The sequence below is a fragment of the Anthonomus grandis genome, chromosome 5 (genome assembly GCF_022605725.1).
Source record: "Anthonomus grandis grandis chromosome 5, icAntGran1.3, whole genome shotgun sequence".
In the NCBI taxonomy this organism is placed as follows: Eukaryota; Metazoa; Arthropoda; class Insecta; order Coleoptera; family Curculionidae; genus Anthonomus; species Anthonomus grandis.
The window spans coordinates 35,768,402-35,788,658 of NC_065550.1; the positions used below are offsets into that span (position 1 = coordinate 35,768,402).

The 20,257-nt window shown below is 31.0% G+C and overlaps 1 protein-coding gene across 4 annotated transcripts in view; it reads left to right on the forward strand.

Annotated features, from left to right (window-relative positions):
* Window positions 1–20,257, forward strand: part of LOC126735924 (cAMP-regulated phosphoprotein 21) — a 61,773-nt gene that overhangs the window by 10,410 nt on the left and 31,106 nt on the right. For 2 of the 4 annotated variants that reach the window (XM_050440045.1, XM_050440048.1), the window contains exons 1-5: window positions 7,934–8,078; window positions 8,463–8,682; window positions 15,206–15,426; window positions 18,896–19,057; window positions 19,114–19,328. In XM_050440045.1, coding sequence (XP_050296002.1) covers window positions 8,593–8,682; window positions 15,206–15,426; window positions 18,896–19,057; window positions 19,114–19,328 — 688 coding nt within the window. In that variant the 5' untranslated portion in view covers window positions 7,934–8,078; window positions 8,463–8,592. Of the gene's footprint in view, window positions 1–2,121; window positions 2,276–7,933; window positions 8,079–8,462; window positions 8,683–15,205; window positions 15,427–18,895; window positions 19,058–19,113; window positions 19,329–20,257 lie in introns of those variants that run through there. The other 2 variants (XM_050440047.1, XM_050440046.1) reach the window with 2 other exon arrangements.

The following is a 20,257-nucleotide window of genomic DNA, read 5'->3' on the forward strand; positions in this document are numbered from 1 at the left end:
ATTTTTTTTTTATTGAAATACCAGAAAATGGCCATAACTCAAAAACCACTCAAAATACAGATTTGAAAATTGGTCCACTTATTCTTCAACTAATTTCATTAGACACCTATTTCAGCGTTTTTCAAAAAAATTTAAAAATTTTGAGAAATTAAATGTTTTTTGAAAAACGTGATTTTTTTCATTGAAAAATCCAGAAAATGGCCTTTACTCAAAAACCACTCAAAATACAGATTTGAAAATTGGTCCACTTATTCTTCAACTAATTTTATTAGACACCTATTTCAGCGTTTTTTAAAAAAATTAAAAGATTTTGAGAAATTATTTTTTTTTTGAAAAACGTGATTTTTTTTTATTGAAAAATCCAGAAAATGGCCATAACTCAAAAACTACTTAAAATACAGTTTTGAAAATTGGTCCACTTATTCTTCAATTAATTTCATTAGACACCTATTTCAGCGTTTTTTAAAAAAATTAAAAGATTTTGAGAAATTAAATGTTTTTTAAAAAACGTGATTTTTTTTCATTGAAAAATCCAGAAAATGGCCATAACTCAAAAACCACTCAAAATACAGATTTGAAAATTGGTCCGCTTATTCTTTAATTAATTTCATTAGACACCTATTTCAGCGTTTTTTAAAAAAATTAAAAGATTTTGAGAAATTAATTTTTTTTTGAAAAACGTGATTTGTTTTCATTGAAAAATCCAGAAAATGGTCATAACTCAAAAACCACTTAAAATACAGTTTTGAAAATTGGTCCACTTATTCTTCAATTAATTTCATTAGACACCTATTTCAGCGTTTTTTAAAAAATTAAAAGATTTTGAGAAATTAAATGTTTTTTGAAAAACGTGATTTTTTTTTCATTGAAAAATCCAGAAAATGGCCATTACTCAAAAACCACTCAAAATACAGATTTGAAAATTGTTACACATATTCTTCAATTAATTTCATTCGACAGCTATTTCAGCGTTTTTCAAAAAAATTAAAAGATTTTGAGAAATTAAATGTTTTTTGAAAAACGTGAATTTTTTTCATCGAAAAATCCAGAAAATGGCTATTACTCAAAAACCACTTAAAATACAGTTTTGAAAATTGGTACACATATTCTTCAATTAATTTCATTAGACACCTATTTCAGCGTTTTTCAAAAAAATTAAAAGATTTTGAGAAATTAACGGTTTTTTGAAAAACGCGATTTTTTTCATTGAAAAATCCAGAAAATGGCCATAACTCAAAAACCACTCAACATACAGATTTGAAAATTGGTCCACTTATTCTTCAATTAATTTCATTCGACACCTATTTCAGCGTTTTTTTAAAAAATCAAAAGATTTTGAGAAATTAAATGTTTTTTAAAAAACGTGATTTTTTTTTCATTGAAAAATCCAGAAAATGGCTATAACTCAAAAACCACTCAACATACAGATTTGAAAATTGGTCCACTTATTCTTCAATTAATTTCATTCGACACCTATTTCAGCGTTTTTTTAAAAAATCAAAAGATTTTGAGAAATTAAATGTTTTTTAAAAAACGTGATTTTTTTTTCATTGAAAAATCCAGAAAATGGCCATAACTCAAAAACCACTCAACATACAGATTTGAAAATTGGTCCACTTATTCTTCAATTAATTTCATTAGATACCTATTTCAGCGTTTTTTAAAAAAACTTATTCGCCGGTTTAATTCCAGCTTCCTCAGACACTGATATAAAGACACGGATTTACATAACAAAATAGAGAGAAGTCCCTTTGCTTAAAATAGGTAATAACTACAGCCTTTATTTAAATATAAATCTAAAAAAGACAAACTAATCAATTACCTAAACAATCAGTATGGTAATCCAAAAACACATGAGATACCTTACTCGAGACGAAACTTACTATAATCTTGTATAACGTAAGGTACCAGAGAAGCACCAATTAGACCCCCAAAAAGAGCCCAATACCTGAGTGAGATTATTGTGTTGCAATTTCGGCTTTTGTCCTAGTTTTCACGTTATAACTCCCCAGTGTCCTGCCTAAGGGACGCCGTTCCATGGCCTATGTCATGGCATGGCATCGCAGCATGCTGCTGCTACTGCTGTAGTGGAAATTAGTTCACTGGGTCCCGTCGACCTAAACGGGTTCACTTGCCCTATTTTATCTGCTGGTCAGAGGGGCTTCTTCACTTCACATTATACCCACACCGTTCCTTCATTACCGTGAAACGCGATTTTTTAACGTTCATATTTTATATTATTATATATTCGCCAACAGTTTTTTTAGGATAACAGGTAATAAGGATTTATTTAATTTTATACATATTTATAAGATTATATTGCTTTTCTTCAATAATATTTTTAAATAGAAAGTGGTCTTTTACATTCTGACAAGACGGGTATGGTTAGAAAAGGGATTAATAACAAATTAATAAATGATAAATGCTGCACAGTTTTTTCGGTGACTTTTGAAAAAAGAAATTGTTATTTAAAAATCAAGAGACATAAACTCTTGAATATTTGCATAAGGGAGGCTTAATTAGAATAATCAGATTTATATTTCAAATTTTTTTTCACAAATATATAGTAGGTTACAAAAAAGATTTTACACATAGAAAACGCTTTTATATATTTTATGAATCGGATACAGATTGAGTCAATGGGGTACTGTATTTGCAATTCCTAAATCACATTTGTGATTAAATAAATGGATATCTTAGTTTTATTCGTGCATATCTACTTAAAAATAGTTAGCAAATATAAGAATTATTGAATTAAATTGTGGTCTTATTTAAACGTTATCAAAATGTAATTAAACTAACATGACATGATGAATTTCATTGGTTTTAATGCAATGAAAGGTCCGATTCATTAAAAATAGGTATAATTTTGAGCAAATATTAGGTGTAAATTACATTAATATGAATTCTTTTAAAAATAAATCAATTTTTTTTTGCGACAAAAATAATTATTATTTATCTTAGAGGATTATCTAAACAACCTTAACCCACAGTTGTTTTAACTCGATGTAGTATTTATTGTCATAATTGTTTAACAATTGTTTTATTGACTGAATATTAATTTGAAGACTATTTGAATGGTATTTGGCTTGGGGTGTTCGAATTCATTCAAATATATAAGTCAAAAAATTGCATAAAAATTTGAGATCCAGATATTTGATTTTTGAAGCACGGATCGTTAATTTTTATGCGATTTTAACTTAGTTCCATAAGAACAAACAAGGACAGCATTTTTTTTCAAATTAATAAAACAAAAATATATTAGGTTAACCTTTTTATTATAGGTTTTAAACATAAATAACTACTCAAAAAAAATATATCTGCAGGTGGGTCATACAATAAAATACATAATAACCCGGTAAAACTATCAAACATCACAAACTAATTTTTTCTGAATATAAAAGAAACAAAAAACAAAAGTAAGTAGATACATACGAATTTGAAATACACAGCACAGTACAGTACACCCAGCAATGCTATATCCTTAACTAATTTTAGTAATAACATTAAAACAAAATAGTTTTGATCTAAAAATATAATAATTAGATTAAAAAATACTTGCACCACATGGAAAACTTTTTTATTATTGATTTCCAAAAAAAAAACTTAGTAAAAGATGGTACTGCTGAAAATGTACATAAAAATACCTATATTAATAGGAAATCGTTTAGATTTTCATTATTTTATACAATAAAACATTGGGAAAAATATTGTATAAACTAACTTACCTGCAAAAACTTGTATTCAACCCCCAAAAAGGCATTAATTTGTTAATTATTTTATTTGGTATACCGATACTTACTTAAGACAGAATAATCACATTGAAATTATGGTAACGATAGTGCGCCAATCACAGTAATGTTTAAGAAAAAGAGAGCATTGTAATTTCTCTTATTTTTAAACCAGTACTGATTTCTTAGTTTTAAATATATAGAATCTTTTACATAATAACAAGATATTTTCATTTAATACTATTTTGATATGGTCCGAATATAATAAATGTAATGTCTCAAACATATTTAATCAAATAAACTTTAATTTTTATTGGATAAATAAAAAAAGCACACAATCAAAGCCTATTTTTTCTGTGTAGAGCTGAATGTTTTTTAAAGAGCTTAAAATTTGTAGGTAATTATCGTCCGTTAAAATCTGAATAACAACATATTTGCCAAAACTTTCATAGTAACCGACGTCGGTCGGGCAACACATCACGCCAGGGAACATTTCGAAGGAACACGTCCCCGTGACGTCACGGGACTGAAAACATTGGCATCCCGCCAGGTATTAGAGCACGATCCGTTGCCGATGTTTTACATTTTAACGAAAATAATGCGACGTAAACATTGAATGAAACTCAAAATTCCCGTTTAACAAACGAACAAGATAAATATATAGCGAAAGAAAAAATTATAACTTATTTAAACTAAACTTAATAAACTATGACTGGAAGGAGGTTACAGAAATATTATTGTTAAGAAAGTACTCTTCGTTCTACAATTCGTACTCAATCTTTCACTAAATGCAATTAAAATAATAGGACACACAAAATTGTCGGTATACTTCGGTGTTCCATAGAGCAGTTTTAAAATCTTTTCTTTTTATTTGTATATGTACTTTCCATTACCATATTTAAGTTGAAGGACGTTTAGAATAAATTCAGATCTTCGAACACTGTAAGTGACTTTCCAGGATCATCATCTACTAGAACTAAATCCCTTAAAATCAGTAGAACTTTTGGTTTGCAATAATAAATTACGTGAAAATATTTTAAATGAGCTCTCTCTCACTGTTTCCAGAATTTGTTGATTAAATTCATAAGACAATTTCAGCTTTTCCTGTGACCCTCCTCCTCACATATGTTTTATACGGAATTAATTTTTACAATATAATTTAGGTTATTAAATATGTTTATACCAAAATGTCTCTATGAAATGATGAAGGTTTTATTATATCTATTACCCACGTCATTCCAGGGTTCACAATTATGTTTTATGCACAGTGTATCTTCCTCTTTCAGTGAAGGATATAAATTATTGAAACGTAGTCAATAAACTTTTTCGAAAAAAGTGTTTCTTTTTAATGTTCGATTATTAAAACTCAAAATGTATAAAAAATGACGAAATAAGAATAATAAAAAAAATCTCCTCTAACCTAACTTTTAAATTAAAATCGATGATATAATAAGTCAAATATTAATCAGTTAAAAGAAATTAAGTTAATATAAGATTCATTTATGTAATTTTAGCATTTTAACCTTAGTGAGAGTGTAGTTGTTAAATCTATATTATTTATCCAATTTAAATCCTAGATTAGGTATCTGTTTTTATTCCAATTTTAATTTTGTGTTATTGTAATTATTTTATTCAAATTTATTTAATATTATATTTTTATTAAGTCAATACTGTAATGTAGAATATTTTAATGTTTTGAATTTTTAATGATTTTATTAATTATTAAGAAAAAATTCTAAACCTAAATTTAATTTTACAACGAGAATTAGAATTATTTGAAAATAAAAAAATTAAAAATATAAGTGCTTTTGTAAAGGCGGGAACAGACTAAGCGAACATTGTTGAACAACAGTTGATCAACTCGTGAGTTGGCTCAATTTATACGTGTTGCTCAACAGTTGCGCAACTGTTGACAAACTGTTACACGATGTTCGCTTTCGAGGCGGTACATCAAAGGAAATGTTGACCAACAGTGCGTCAACAGTTTCTGCGTTTAGTTTAATTCAGGCATTCGAGAGCGGTACATCGGCAGAGTAACGTTCAATTCATTTGAAAATGTCGCACGATTGGTCAGAAGACCAGGTTCTAAATTTGATAGAGCTTATAAGGGAACATTCGAATATATGGAATCCCGAAAATGAAGCTTATAAAAACAAAAATAAACGAACTGACGTATTCAATATTATAGCGACCGTTCTACGACTATCCCGAGAAGAAATTGAGAGGAAATGGCAAGTTCTGCAAACCCAGTTTAGACGGGAATGTGCAAAAAGCGTCACAAAATCTGGCCAAGGAACAAATGAATTATACGTGTCCCGTTGGTTTGGATATAAACATTTAATGTTTTTAAAAGACAAGAATACACCAAAACATACAAGAGATACTCAAGAACAAGTAAGTAAACTTTTTTATTTCTTTATAATGAAACATATTATTTTATTCCATTCTGTCTTGCCAAGGCACTCTTCCATGGCCTGAAAAATAATGTGCAAATTGTTCTCGAACTTCCTGTGCTACTCTGGTTGATTTTCTACCAATTCTATTTAACTTCATAAATGTAGATGAAGGTTCTGGTTCGTTTCGCGAAGATCCATGAACCAAAATGCCCGTTGAAACATCTTCATTGTCATAGGTTCCAGGGGGAGCATAACAGCCCATGATTGTTTTAGTATTTTGTAAAAAATTATGTAAGTAGCAACATGTAAGAACAATTATTTCAAAAGCAAGGGCTTTCGCAAAATTCGAAATACAGACGACATAACGCCAAAAGCATTCTCCACTACTCGTCTTGCTCGCGATAATCTGTAATTAAATGAGCGTTGGAACGTCCCCTTCAAATGTTCGCCGGGAAATAGTTTCATCAGGTTCTCCTGTAGAGGAAACGCATCGTCGCAAACAAATACAAAAGGTGTTGTTCCGTCCTGTTTCCTGGCAGGAGTTTTTCAGCTGGTAAATTTAAAGTCCCATCACTTAGTTTTCCTACGAAAAGTGTATTTTTAAAAACACCACCATCTGAAATTCGTCCTTGACATCCCACGTTTACGTATAAAAATCGATACTTTGCATCTACTACTGCCATAAGGACAATACTGAAAGTGTCCTTGTAATTATAATATTCGCTTTGACTTCTAAAGGGGCATTGTAGTACGACGTGTTTACCGTCAATGGCTCCTAAGCATTGAGGAAAATTCCATAAGTTTTCATAGTCATCGGAAATTTTGAGCCACTCTTCAAGTGAATCTGGTAACTGAAAAAAAAACATTATTTAAAAAAAGGATATCCAACTAAGGCCGCAATTGTTCATTAAGTGCCCTATCACCTCCCAACATCTAAATATGTACTCTGCATATTATTATTATACCCATACTATAGGCATGTATACTTTGTTTCAGGACTTGGAAAACACGCAATACGAGGATTCATCAGAAACCATCCTTATTGAAGGTTCCTCAAGCATTCTTCAATTACAGCAAGCAGAAACAGTTGGCAACAATAAGAAAGAACAGTTCTGGAAAGCAGTTAAACCCTTCGGATCCTCATAATATTGGAATAGAATCAGAACCGTCACGACGAGACACCGTAAGGCAGTTGGTTCCAGTAGGAAAAAAAACCTCGGGAAAGCGCCCAAATTTGTCTGATCCTCAAATGGATGAAGCTTTTAAATCAATAAAAACACTTACAGAAAATCAGAATGGGGAATACGTGGCAAATAAATTAACAACGTATGATGCATTTGTTCGAGCTGATGTAGAACATAAAAATTAATTGCGTTCTCCATGATGCTGATATGCGAATACTTTATCATTCACACGGGCAGTTTACTCCAAGAACAACGAATTTGCCACTCTCTCAAGTTCGCTTTCTTACGCACCAGCTCCATCTCCTTATTATACATCAACAAGCATTCAACATCCTTCTGATCAAGATAGTCCAAATGAACATAGCTTTATTGACGCCCTAATTGGATCCCAAGCGGATAACTCTACGCACATTTAATTTGAAGACTTCATAAAAAAAGCGTTTTTGAATTATAACCATTTCTATTAAATATTTTAAAAAAATTAATCTATTTAAATGAGGAAAGTGACTTGTGTCAATTACTTATTTCGTTGAATTAAAATCGAATATACCTACTTCATTTTTTATGTTTTAAGGATAATATTTTTATGTGTATATTTAGTGGAACATTGGCAACACGGTAAAATCAAGGCGATGCACCCGCGAATGCTGAATGAAACCAGCCAGTATAGCTAAAACGAAAATCCGCGAAAACTCGGTGACGCGCTCCTCGTTGTTCTGAATTTCCTCCAATTCCTCAAGGCTTTTTTACGTAAAATCCTAGAGAAAGTATGTAGACAAACATTTAATAACCGTTTAAATTTATTATTGTTTTTACTAAATGTAACAAATAAAGATATTTAACAAGGGTACCTATACTATATGTGTAAATTGACATTTTTGTATAAACCAGCTTATTTAAGTTTGTTGAGCCCTGCGTGAATTAAGTCTGAAATTTCCCAAAAACAGTTACATTAAATCTGAATATCGCTTATTGATTAAGCAAACATTTATTAGCGGTATTTCTTATTTGTTAAAACATCTGTATGGTGTTTTATCTTCCTACATGACTGGCAACGATCCAACGTTTCCATGTCCTATTTAATATTTTTTTTTTTAGTATTTATATTCATTTTATTTTAATATCTTGAATTCAATATTGTATTGTTTCAGGAGATCTACAAGTTCCTTTATTGTTAAAAAAAATGGACACTAGGATACCCCCGTAAATCTTTACTTCCTTGAACAAATTCCGTGGTAATATGATCCCGTTTGCATGGAAGACGTAAGTTAACGTAACAAGATGCAGCAGCAAAGGGCCTCCCCAAGGACCTCCATGGAGGCCAAGGAGGAAGGAGATCCGGGACCATCTGGGCCTCCAACAAGAGGAAGAGTAAGAAAGTAGATATTATAAATACCGTAACTTAGCTATTATGCTACTTAAAGAGTATTCACATATATGCCTGCATTCTATTTTTAAAGAAATATAAAAGTGTTTACATTATGAGAACTAAGAAAAGGAAGGAAAATTTAAATAAATCGTAAATTAAAATGTAAATAGGATCAGTATTTTATATAAACCTAGCGTTATTCCGTTCTGTTATGGAATTTTTATAGAAAAAATGTCTAGTAGAACTTCGTCTATTAAAAGTTTCATTTCACATCATAATATTCCACTGGTTATAAAATATTTATATCAAAAGGGTTCAACGACTATGATTATATACCCTAAAACATTGACCTGTGAAAGTGTTTTTTTTTATTAGTTATGGAATTTGGGTTTTAAATCGAATACATATTGAAAAGTCGTGTGGCAAACTTATCAATACGTCGTAAAATGACGCTATTTTATTATATTTTAAATTATATCAAACCTTAGATAATGCCGCTGTTTTTTTTCGTCACTTTAAAGCTAATAACTTTGGTTTTATGGCAATTTTTTTCCTGGTTTTCGCCGTTATACGTACGAAGGATGAGAGTGAGAATTGGGGAAAAGGGAAAAAAAGGGGAAAATCGGGATAAACCCTTTTTTTTTGGAAATTTTCACGTAGGATCAAGTTGCTTCGTTATGGTGTTTCCTAATTTTTTAAAACTTACAGGCATAAAAGTCCTTGACGCAAAGATTAACTGAAAGGGCGCTTTTTTGCCCCGTGAACTTTTCAATATTTTGCTTGGTACCTCGGGGTACTAAAACGCCTCTGAAGCCTGAAGGGTTTAATTTATGTTGTTACTGACTAATGATATGGTTTCTACGTTAATGTAGCTTTCTTTTTTATACAAGCCATTTTTTACAAAAAAAATTACTTCACGAGATAAACGGGCTTAAAAAAGAATTTTTTCAGAAATGACTTTTTTTCCTAATAAAATTAACTCACTAATGTCAGTTTGTTTACATCAATTCAAAGCTTGATATTTTAGCTTTAAATAGCGGCATTACTCTTGACGCTGGGTAGTATACCCTTTTTGAGCCTTTTTTGACCAACTTTTTCAGTTTTTTCTTAATAACTTTTTATTTGGGGCACATAGAGGTTTCAAACTTTAAACATTTTAATAACTTTTTAGAATTTGATTTTTGACACAATGTACAAGTTTCTATGTAAAGTAGTTTTTTCTCTACATTTTTTTGATTTTGACACTTAATACTGCCACCTACGAAAACCATTTTTTCCCTCAGACATACGGAATTTATCTAGGTATAATCTACTAACAACCGTTATTATTTAAATATTAATGTTTATCAGCAAAACACTATTTTCTGTAAAAAAAACCGGAAAACTAGCCAATTATAATCAATCAGTCATATAAAAGCATAAGGATGACGTTTGAGTCATAAAAAATATGGTCAGATGACGTTTCTGGATGATTTTCGGTAAATCCAGACAGCACAAATGTGTCCTATGGACATCCAAAGGTTTCCTCTTTTTGGAAATATGAAGGTCCAACGGACATTCCCCAAGCAACACATCATATAATATTATCGTTCAATATATATTTATTCAACGATTTTTTAGTAAATTTTTGTTTTTTGGTACATTTATCAACCGTATATATGGTCAAGGTATAGTTATTAAACTGAAGAATATACGTATATTATATACTATTCTAGAAAATTTTGGCATTTAAAAAAATTGTCACGGGATTTACATATTTATTTCTTAAAGTCGATTACTACACCTCAAATATTTGATGAAATTCTTCTAAAAAATCACTGTTTTTTGTCGATATTATCTAATATAAGAACGCTGTTTTTATACTAAATATTTATATATAAAAATATATATAAAATTTAAATAAACAGTGCTATTAAATTAAATAATGAATATATATTTTCTGCAAAAACATTGTTTTTCATTAACACAACCCTTACCCCCCCACCCACCCCAAAACATTTGCCCAGTAAGAACTCCTGTTGCAAAATCACCGTTTTTCGCCCATAATATCCGATCTAAAAGCAGTGCTTTTGTATTAAATATTTATTAATATACATATATAAAATTATATCAAATTTAAATAAACAAACTTTGTTATTAGATTAGATATTAACGACGAAACCAGCTGTTATTCATGTGTATTATTTTGGAAAACAATGATTTTTGAAAACAATTTCTTACTGGTAAGTTGGTGTGGGGTGGGTGGGGGGCCAAGGGTAGGGTTAATGAAAAAACAGTATTTTTTGCAGAAATAATTACCTGGGAAAAAATGCTCTTTAAGAAAATTATAGGTGATAAAAAAATTATAGTTTTTGTATTCTTTTCTCAAATAACCTTAAGGTTTTCGAGTAAAATGTGAAAAAACCCTATTTTATTTCTCGAAAGCAAGGCGTATCGCTATGATGAAAATTGCAGTAGTTGTGCCATTTTTTAATGCAAAATATGTGCATATAATTTATGTTTTACTGGTTATAACGAACCTCGGATATACGGACTATTTTGAATGATTTTTTAAGGTTGGTTATATCCGAACATTCCAATAGCATCCAGTCAGCAGGTCCAATAACCTTCTAGATGAAACTAGCTGTAGATGGTTAAGAAAATATCCAGCTACAAATTTTGTTAAGGATAAAAATGTTTTCTCCCAGGAGTTTTTCAGTTATAGGCGTGTTTTTACAGCCTTGTCTACTTGAAAAATTAAATAAAATATGTAGGGGTCCCCAGAGAGGCTGTTGGTGCTAAAAAAATCATTTTCTCGAAAATCAAAAAACTTAGATAAGTAAAACAAACTGTAGGTGATTAAGAAAATATTCAACTACAAATATTATTTAAGATACAACCGTTTTCCAATTAGAATTTTTCAGTTATAGGAGTTAATCTGGTTGTTAAATTTTTATGACTTCCTGGCATTAACACTAATTTTTTATTTCTTTCGAGTTTTTAGATCCACTTGGAGTAATTTCCTAGCTTATTCCGGGCATTTGAAGTGGTTTTTTATTACTTCAGACATATTTAAAATAATATTGCATGCATTATTAAAAACTAATTAATGTAGATGAATGAAACAAACTGTAGACAATGTTTCAAAGATAGTTTTTCATCTAGAGGAGTTTTCCTTGTGTCTGTCTATTTAAACAATTAAATAAAATATATAGGGGTTCCTAGAATAGAACTTAGTCCTAAATAAAATTAATTTTCTCGAAAACTAGTACTCATAGATGAGTGAAATAAATTATAGACGATTAGGAAAATATTCAGTTACAAATTTTATTCAAGGCAAAAATTTGTGCCAAGAGGAGTTTTGGAATTATAGGAGTTTTTCTACAGCCTTGCCTGATTGAAAAATTAAATAAAATATGTAGGGGTATCTAAGGAAGCTCTTGGTCCTAAAAAATTCATTTTCTCGAAATCCAACAAACGTAGATGAATAAAACAAACTGCAGGTGGTTAAGAAAATGTCCAGCTATAAATTATATTTAGGACAAAAATTTCTACTAAAAAGAGTTTTCCAATTATAGGAGTTTTTCTACAGCCTTGCCTAATTGAAACCTTAAATAAAATATGTAGGGGTACCTAGAGAAGTCCTTGGTCCTAAAAAATTCATTTTCTCGAAAACTAATAAACGTAGATGAATGAAACAAACTGTAGATGATTAGGAAAATGTCCAGCTAAAAATTATATTCAGGACAAAAATTTCTACTAAGAAGAGTTTTCCAATTATAGCAGTTAATTCATCGAGTCCTGTATGGACATGGACATCTTATGTATCTGTAAAAATAAGAGTCCAATGGCTTCTCAAGAAAATTTATACACTGGAGTCGAAGTAAACTAATTATACTTTTCAAAGCGTCTTTTGGAAAGTCCATTGGACAAAATTATTTCATCCAATTTAGATTGTCTACAATTATTATCGATAGGATGTCCGTTATTAATCCATGAATATTACGACTTAGTTTGGACCAATACTGGACGTCCATCAGAGGATGTGTGCTGTCTGGGAATTACTAAAAAGGGTCGGAACTGAATTCTTTTATTTCGAAAATTATAGTCTTTAAATGATTAGGAAATGGTATTGACGATATCCCAAACTTTGAATTTCCCAAATATGTGCGTGTTTTATGATGAAAACGAACGGGCGACTTTCGTGACGTTCTTGTTCAAATAACGTTAGACTGTTAAATGGCATTTAAAAAAAATTGTCACAGGATTTACATATTTATTTCTTAAAGTCGATTACTACACCTCAAATATTTGATGAAATTCTTCTAAAAAATCACTGTTTTTCGTCCATATTATCTAATATAAGAACGCTGTTTTTATACTAAATATTTATATATAAAATATATATATCAAATTTAAATAAACAGTGCTATTAAATTAAATAATGAATATATATTTTCTGCAAAAACATTGTTTTTCATTAACAGAACCCTTACCCCCCCCACCCACCCCAAAACATTTGCCCAGTAAGAACTCCTGTTGCAAAATCACCGTTTTTCGCCCATAACATCCAATCTAAAAGCACTGCTTTTAGATTGGAACAAACTGTGTTATTAGATTAGATATTAACGACGAAACCAGCTGTTATTCATGTGTATTATTTTGGAAAACAATGATTTTTGAAAACAATTTCTTACTGGTAAGTTGGTGTGGGGTGGGTGGGGGGCCAAGGGTAGGGTTAATGAAAAAACAGTTTTTTTTGCAGAAATAATTACCTGGGAAAAAATGCTCTTTAAGAAAATTATAGGTGATAAAAAAATTATAGTTTTTGTATTCTTTTCTCACATAACCTTAAGGTTTTCGAGTAAAATGTGAAAAAACCCTATTTTATTTCTCGAAAGCAAGGCGTATCGCTATGAAAATTGCAGTAGTTGTGCCATTTTTTTAATGCAAAATATGTGCATATAATTTATGTTTTACTGGTTATAACGAACTTCGGATATACGGACTATTTTGAATGATTTTTTAAGGTTGGTTATATCCGAACATTCCAATAGCATCCAGTCATCAGGTCCAATAACCTTCTAGATGAAACTAGCTGTAGATGGTTAAGAAAATATCCAGCTACAAATTTTGTTAAGGATAAAAATGTTTTCTCCCAGGAGTTTTTCAGTTATAGGCGTGTTTTTACAGCCTTGTCTACTTAAAAAATTAAATAAAATATGTAGGGGTCCCCAGAGAGGCTGTTGGTGCTAAAAAAATCATTTTCTCGAAAATCAAAAAACTTAGATAAGTGAAACAAAGTGTAGGTGATTAAGAAAATATTCAACTACAAATATTATTTAAGATACAACCGTTTTCCAATTAGAATTTTTCAGTTATAGGAGTTAATCTGGTTGTTAAATTTTTATGACTTCCTGGCATTGACACTAATTTTTTATTTCTTTCGAGTTTTTAGATCCACTTGGAGTAATTTCCTAGCTTATTCCAGGCATTTGAAGTGGTTTTTTATTGCTTCAGACATATTTAAAATAATATTGCATGCATTATTAAAAACTAATTAATGTAGATGAATGAAACAAACTGTAGACGATTAGGAAAATATTCAGTTACAAATTTTATTCAAGGCAAAAATTTCTGCCAAGAGGAGTTTTGGAATTATAGGAGTTTTTCTACAGCCTTGCCTGATTGAAGAATTAAATAAAATATGTAGGGGTATCTAAAGAAGCTCTTGGTCCTAAAAAATTCATTTTCTCGAAATCCAACAAACGTAGATGAATAAAACAAACTGCAGGTGGTTAAGAAAATGTCCAGCTACAAATTATATTTAGGACAAAAATTTCTACTAAAAAGAGTTTTCCAATTATAGGAGTTTTTCTACAGTCTTGCCTAGTTAAAAAATTAATTAAAATATGTAGGGGTACCTAGAGAAGCCCTTGGTCCTAAAAAATTCATTTTCTCGAAAACTAATAAACGTAGATGAATGAAACAAACTGTAGATGATTAGGAAAATGTCCAACTAAAAATTATATTCAGGACAAAAATTTCTACTAAGAAGAGTTTTCCAATTATAGCAGTTAATTCATCGAATTCTGTATGGACATTTTATGTATCTGTAAAAATTAGAGTCCAATGGCTTCTCAAGAAAATTTATACACTGGAGTCGAAGTAAACTAATTATACTTTTCAAAGCGTCTTTTGGAAAGTCCATTGGACAAAGTTATTTTGTCCAATTTAGATTGTCTACAATTATTATGGATAGGATGTCCATTATTAATCCATGAATATTACGACTTAGTTTGGACCAATACTGGACGTCCATCAGAGGATGGGTGCTGTCTGGAAATTACTAAAAAGGGTCGGAACTTAATTCTTTTATATCGAAAATTATAGTCTTAAAATGATGGTATTGACGATATCCCAACTTTGAATTTCCCGAATATGTGAATACGCGACTTTCGTGATGTACTCTTTCCTGTTCAAATAACGTTAGACTGTTAAATAAAAACAATTCGTATGAATCTTATGTACAATTTCTGTCATTAGCCAACATCAAAACTAAAAGTGCTCGGGCGTAGTCACGCTGTCCACGAACAATCTCCTCCAAGAGAACCATCGTCTGCTGCTGCTGCTGCGGGAGCAGGAGACCCTCCTCCATTACAATCCCCGCCAACCGTGGTACTATCACCGTCACCGCCTGACGAGGAACGATGTGCAATCAGCGGTAGTGCGTCACCAAATACTTTGGTAGCCACGCCGAACTCTAGGTAAGATTAGCCACTTAACTTTCTTTTAGGCTATAAACTTAGAACATTGAATACACTAGAATAAACATCGGCTGCGTTGGATTGAGCGCAACATTTACACAAGGGGCAGAGGGGATATTTTGTTGATAAACATACTTAGTATTCCATGTTGCCAGTGAGTTGCATTCTTTATTATAAAGCAAAAGAAAGAGTGAAACTCGTTTAATAACCAAAACTGTTTTATACTATATTAACACTAAACACTAATAATAATTAATATTTTTAATTTCGATTCTTGAAACCACCAAATTTCCACACACAGCAACGCTGTAGATTTTGTCCAGAAATGTTTATTCATTCTAGATTCATGTTTAATTTACTTAATTTGTTTCCTTTTTCATAAAAAATGACAATTTTCCGTAAAAGAAAATAATTTGGAATTAGAATTATTGTGGAAGAAACAATTATTAGTAACTCATGAATTGGTAATTGACGAAAATGAGAAACCGGTCGGAGATCATATATTTTTAAATAAAAACTAACGAACTAAGTAGTAGTATATTTATGTTTTAATTTTATTAGCACAATATTATATTTTTACTTTTACTCATTTTTTTTTTCTGCAAGGGAAACAAATCTTATAAAGGAAACAGCGTGAAATTAAATTAATAAACCCCATAAAATTAATTTAAGGAATTTACAATAAATAGGTATAAATAAACATTTCTTGACAAATGACGTTAATGACATTTCAACAAACTAATCAGCCTAAATCCACATTGGTACGTAATTACGGATACATTACATGAAGCTGTCAAGCCGCCTATCCGTGACTTTTATCCCATCTTTTTGGTGTTTACAGTTTTGACCTCCCACAATTGCTTCAACCTATTTTTATGCCTTGATTGTAAAGGGGTTCTCGGATCCCATAGAGGTTTTCTGGCATAAATGAACGAAACCAACATTTCGTCATCTAATTTGCTGTGTTTTTGGCCACTAAAGTTAAAATATTGTCCACATTGGCGCAAAGCTCGAAGGTAAAACCCTGGTTCTCCTCCATATATAATAGGAAACCAAATAGTGTTCCAAATAATGGCACTGATTATTAATTAAAAAGGATTAATTAGCAGGATTTAGATAATTGTGTGGCATGGTTTAGTAATAGTGGAATGGCTTTAAATAAGAAAAAGTGTTCTGGTACCTCTTTTACCAGAAAAATAAATCCGGTCTTGAACCAGTATCGTATTGGAAATTATGATCTTAGTCGAGTCAGTGAGGTTAAAGACCTGGGTGTTCTATTTCAGTCTAACTTAAAGTTTAATAGTAATTTCTTCATCATTGTAAAAAAAAAGCATTTAAAGCATTGGGTTTTCTTATCCGCAATACTAATCACTTCAAAATCGCTACAATAGTAATATTATATAATGCAATAGTTAGACCTCACCTTGAATATGCCTCTCAAAATATGGATGCACTTAGAATCTGTGCACATAGATTAAATAGAGAAGGTTCAAAAAAGGTTTAACTCTTGTAGATAGAAGAAAGATACAAGCTGTGATATTTTTATACAATATATTATATTTGACTATTTGGTCAATTATATTTGACTAAATGTACCAAAAATTAATCTTAGGCTTCCAAATGATCAAAAATTCTTTAAGGTTTATCCAAATAACAACTTATCCCCTTTCAACCAAATGCTGACTGTTCTAAATGAAATTTTTACTCAAGCTAAGATAGACATTTTGACTACTTCTTTAAAAGATTTGAAAGCTTTACTATGATTTTCCATTTAACTATTACATTTGAGTTGGGAATACTATACCAGGTTAATATCCCTTTTATGATTGTTCTTGTTTCTTTTTTATCTCTGTTAATTATTTTTAAGTTTTATATTCTATTCTTATTATAATTTTTTAAGTTATATTATCTTCTGTTTTAAGTTTAAGGCTTAATTAATCTGTAACTTTACATGTAATTACCAATTTTGTGGTGTTTGTGGAGTATTGCAATAAAACAACATACTAAAAAGCCGCAATAGTCACATTTAAAATATGTGGATTCCGGGGTCGAACCCAAACTCGACATTCTAAAAAGAATGGTACAAAATAACTCAAAAATAACAAATAATGCAACGGACCAAAAATACGGACTGAAGTTCGAATTAACCAACTTCTGTCCGTGTTTTCCTTCACGTAGGTAGGTGAAACCTTTCGGGCCTCTTTTTGGCTGATAGCAATCACGTGGTCCCATTATAATAATTCAGGCTGAATCCATACTGATATCAGCTTGATATCATCATTGGTTTCAGTGCGTTTTTTTAATTAATATTAAGACTAAATACTACCTTTTTGCTGAAAAATGATAAAGAAATGGGTCACATATATTGGGAAAAAGGAAATTCAGATCGTTCCTTTCACAGGCGAGTTAGGTGTCAATGGTGTCATCCTTCCAGGTTATAATATTATAAAAGGCGGCATATTTGCCAAGTATCTATTAAGTATTGGATACCAAAAAATTAATAGAAATGTGTAATTAAGTATGTTATTATAATCTAGCAAGTTTATTGCTTATTCGAACCTGAAATGCCGCAAAATTAATGTGTGCAAAAATGAAGGTAGTGTTTGCAGCAACAAAATCGAAAACGCAGCATATGTCGTTTACCAGCGACATATTTATACAAAGAAAATATAATAAAAAAAGTCATCGTAAAACTTACAACAAAAATAAACAACACAGTGAGGTTAGAAACACAATATATAAGCAAATAAAAATAAAAAGCTTGTGGTCTTGTTGAGTTTTGAACCGTAGACCTCTCGCTTGCTAAGCGAGGCCTTAACTGGCTTAAATTTGCTTATGAGACCGTGACTTTTTTGTTTGTTTGTTTGTTTGTTTGTATACATTTTGTGTGATCTCTTGGAAAAAAAATTGGATGAGGATTTTATATTTAACATATTTATAGTCGGCGCTCACTATTATTTATTTAATCAATATAATGCCCGTATCTCCTGGAATTCCAAAGGAGTTTTATTGTCATTCTTTTTATTTTATTCTTTTTATGTTTATATCGATTAAATAACAGCGGGCGCGGACTATAAATTGGTTACTGGCAAACGACATGTGCTGCGCTCTAGATTTTTGGTTGCTAGATATCGATCGGGCGCTAACTTCAAAGATGTGAAAAAATATCTAGAAAAATGTGGCAACATCGGACACGTGCATTGTAAACATAGAGGTATTCTACGTTGCCATGTTGCTTGTTTTTTTCATTAACTTAACTTCTTCATTAGCAAAGTATATATTATTAGTCAGCAAATAAACAAAACTTTTAAAGAGTACATTTTTTACCTGTTACAAAATACAACACATTAAAAAAATATGTAGTGGATTAAGAAAATTATATATTGAATGAAAAACCTCGCCTACGGTTTGCAGCCAGGCTTATTCTAGGCATTCAATGTACTAAGGCTATAAATGAATAACGTTCTAGATGTTCTCCTCTTTGTGATAACCCGGGGGCCTACGAAAGGTTACACCCCGTAGAGGGTGAACTGCCTCCGAGTCCGAAATATGTTAATGCCAAAGGTGGTGGTGGTGCTGGTGGTGGCACTTCCATGCAACTGAACAAATCTAGTCAAGTGGGCTCTAGAAGGTGATCATCGGTACATCTGAAAAATCATAATTTGTACTTGATTGTTTGTTTTCTAGTAAAAAATACTGCGAGTGTCAAAACCAAAACTGCATAAAATGCTTAAAGGAGCGAGGAGGAAATAATAATAACCATAGTAATGCCGTTAATAATATGGGGAGCCCTAACACGCTTTATCCCGGTAAAAATAGAGGGAAACTGAGGCAACAAAGCTCCTCACAAACCAGTTTGAGCTTTGACAGTTCGACGGGGAATAGTCCGTGTTTATCTAGAGGTGCGTAATGAACTAATTTATATTCATTTATTGTATTTATTAATTATTATAATAAGTTTTACAATTTTACGTAATCTTAAGTGTCTAGGAATTAGGTCAAAAGGAAAGCGCACCTGGGTAAACAAATACTTGTGTGTGCACCTATGCAAAAATGATATGAATTCTTGGAAAACTAAATTAACCCTTTCGCAACGACTTTATTTTTTAAAAAATGGTTTTGATTTTACTAATGGGATATATATGTCCCACACGAGCTGATGCATTCAAAATACGAGTTTTAAATTTTAATTTTTTTAAATAAAAAATCTTGTTATAGGATAAGGTAGCTTAGAAATAAAACAAAAAATTGCTTTTTATCTATTTATATAAGCGTATAAAAGAAATACAACCTGGGACACGGGTGTCCCACTAGTAATGAAAACTAAGTAAACATCGGGACAAATGTGTACCACCAGATAAACATAATACATAAAATTTAATTGTAGAAACCATAAACGCGCAAACTATTTATGGTATATCGAAAAACAGTCCGCGCATAACGGAACTTTGCAACCTGAACACATAGTTTTTGTACGTTTTTCGATTTTTTTTGACGAGCACGAATGGCATCTACGTCGAGTGGTTCCCTGAATAGGTAAATGATCGCCAACATTTACCATATTTCTTGACGAACTTGAAGGTCTGCCAGTACAACGTTTCCTTACCATGCCTGCATTTTCTCTTCCCAAATTAATAAGCGATTCAGCTAAGTTAAGTAAAAAAACCATAAATGGAACATCACGATTGTGAGCTTCTTTGAAAAGTATCCACGCATTTGTGGCTGAAGTAAGAAAAAGTTTATAGAACACCTTTCTCCACCATTTCTGTGACTTCCGGTCTATATCATAAAGGCCGGAGAGTTGATCTGAGAGATTCACTCCTCCCATATA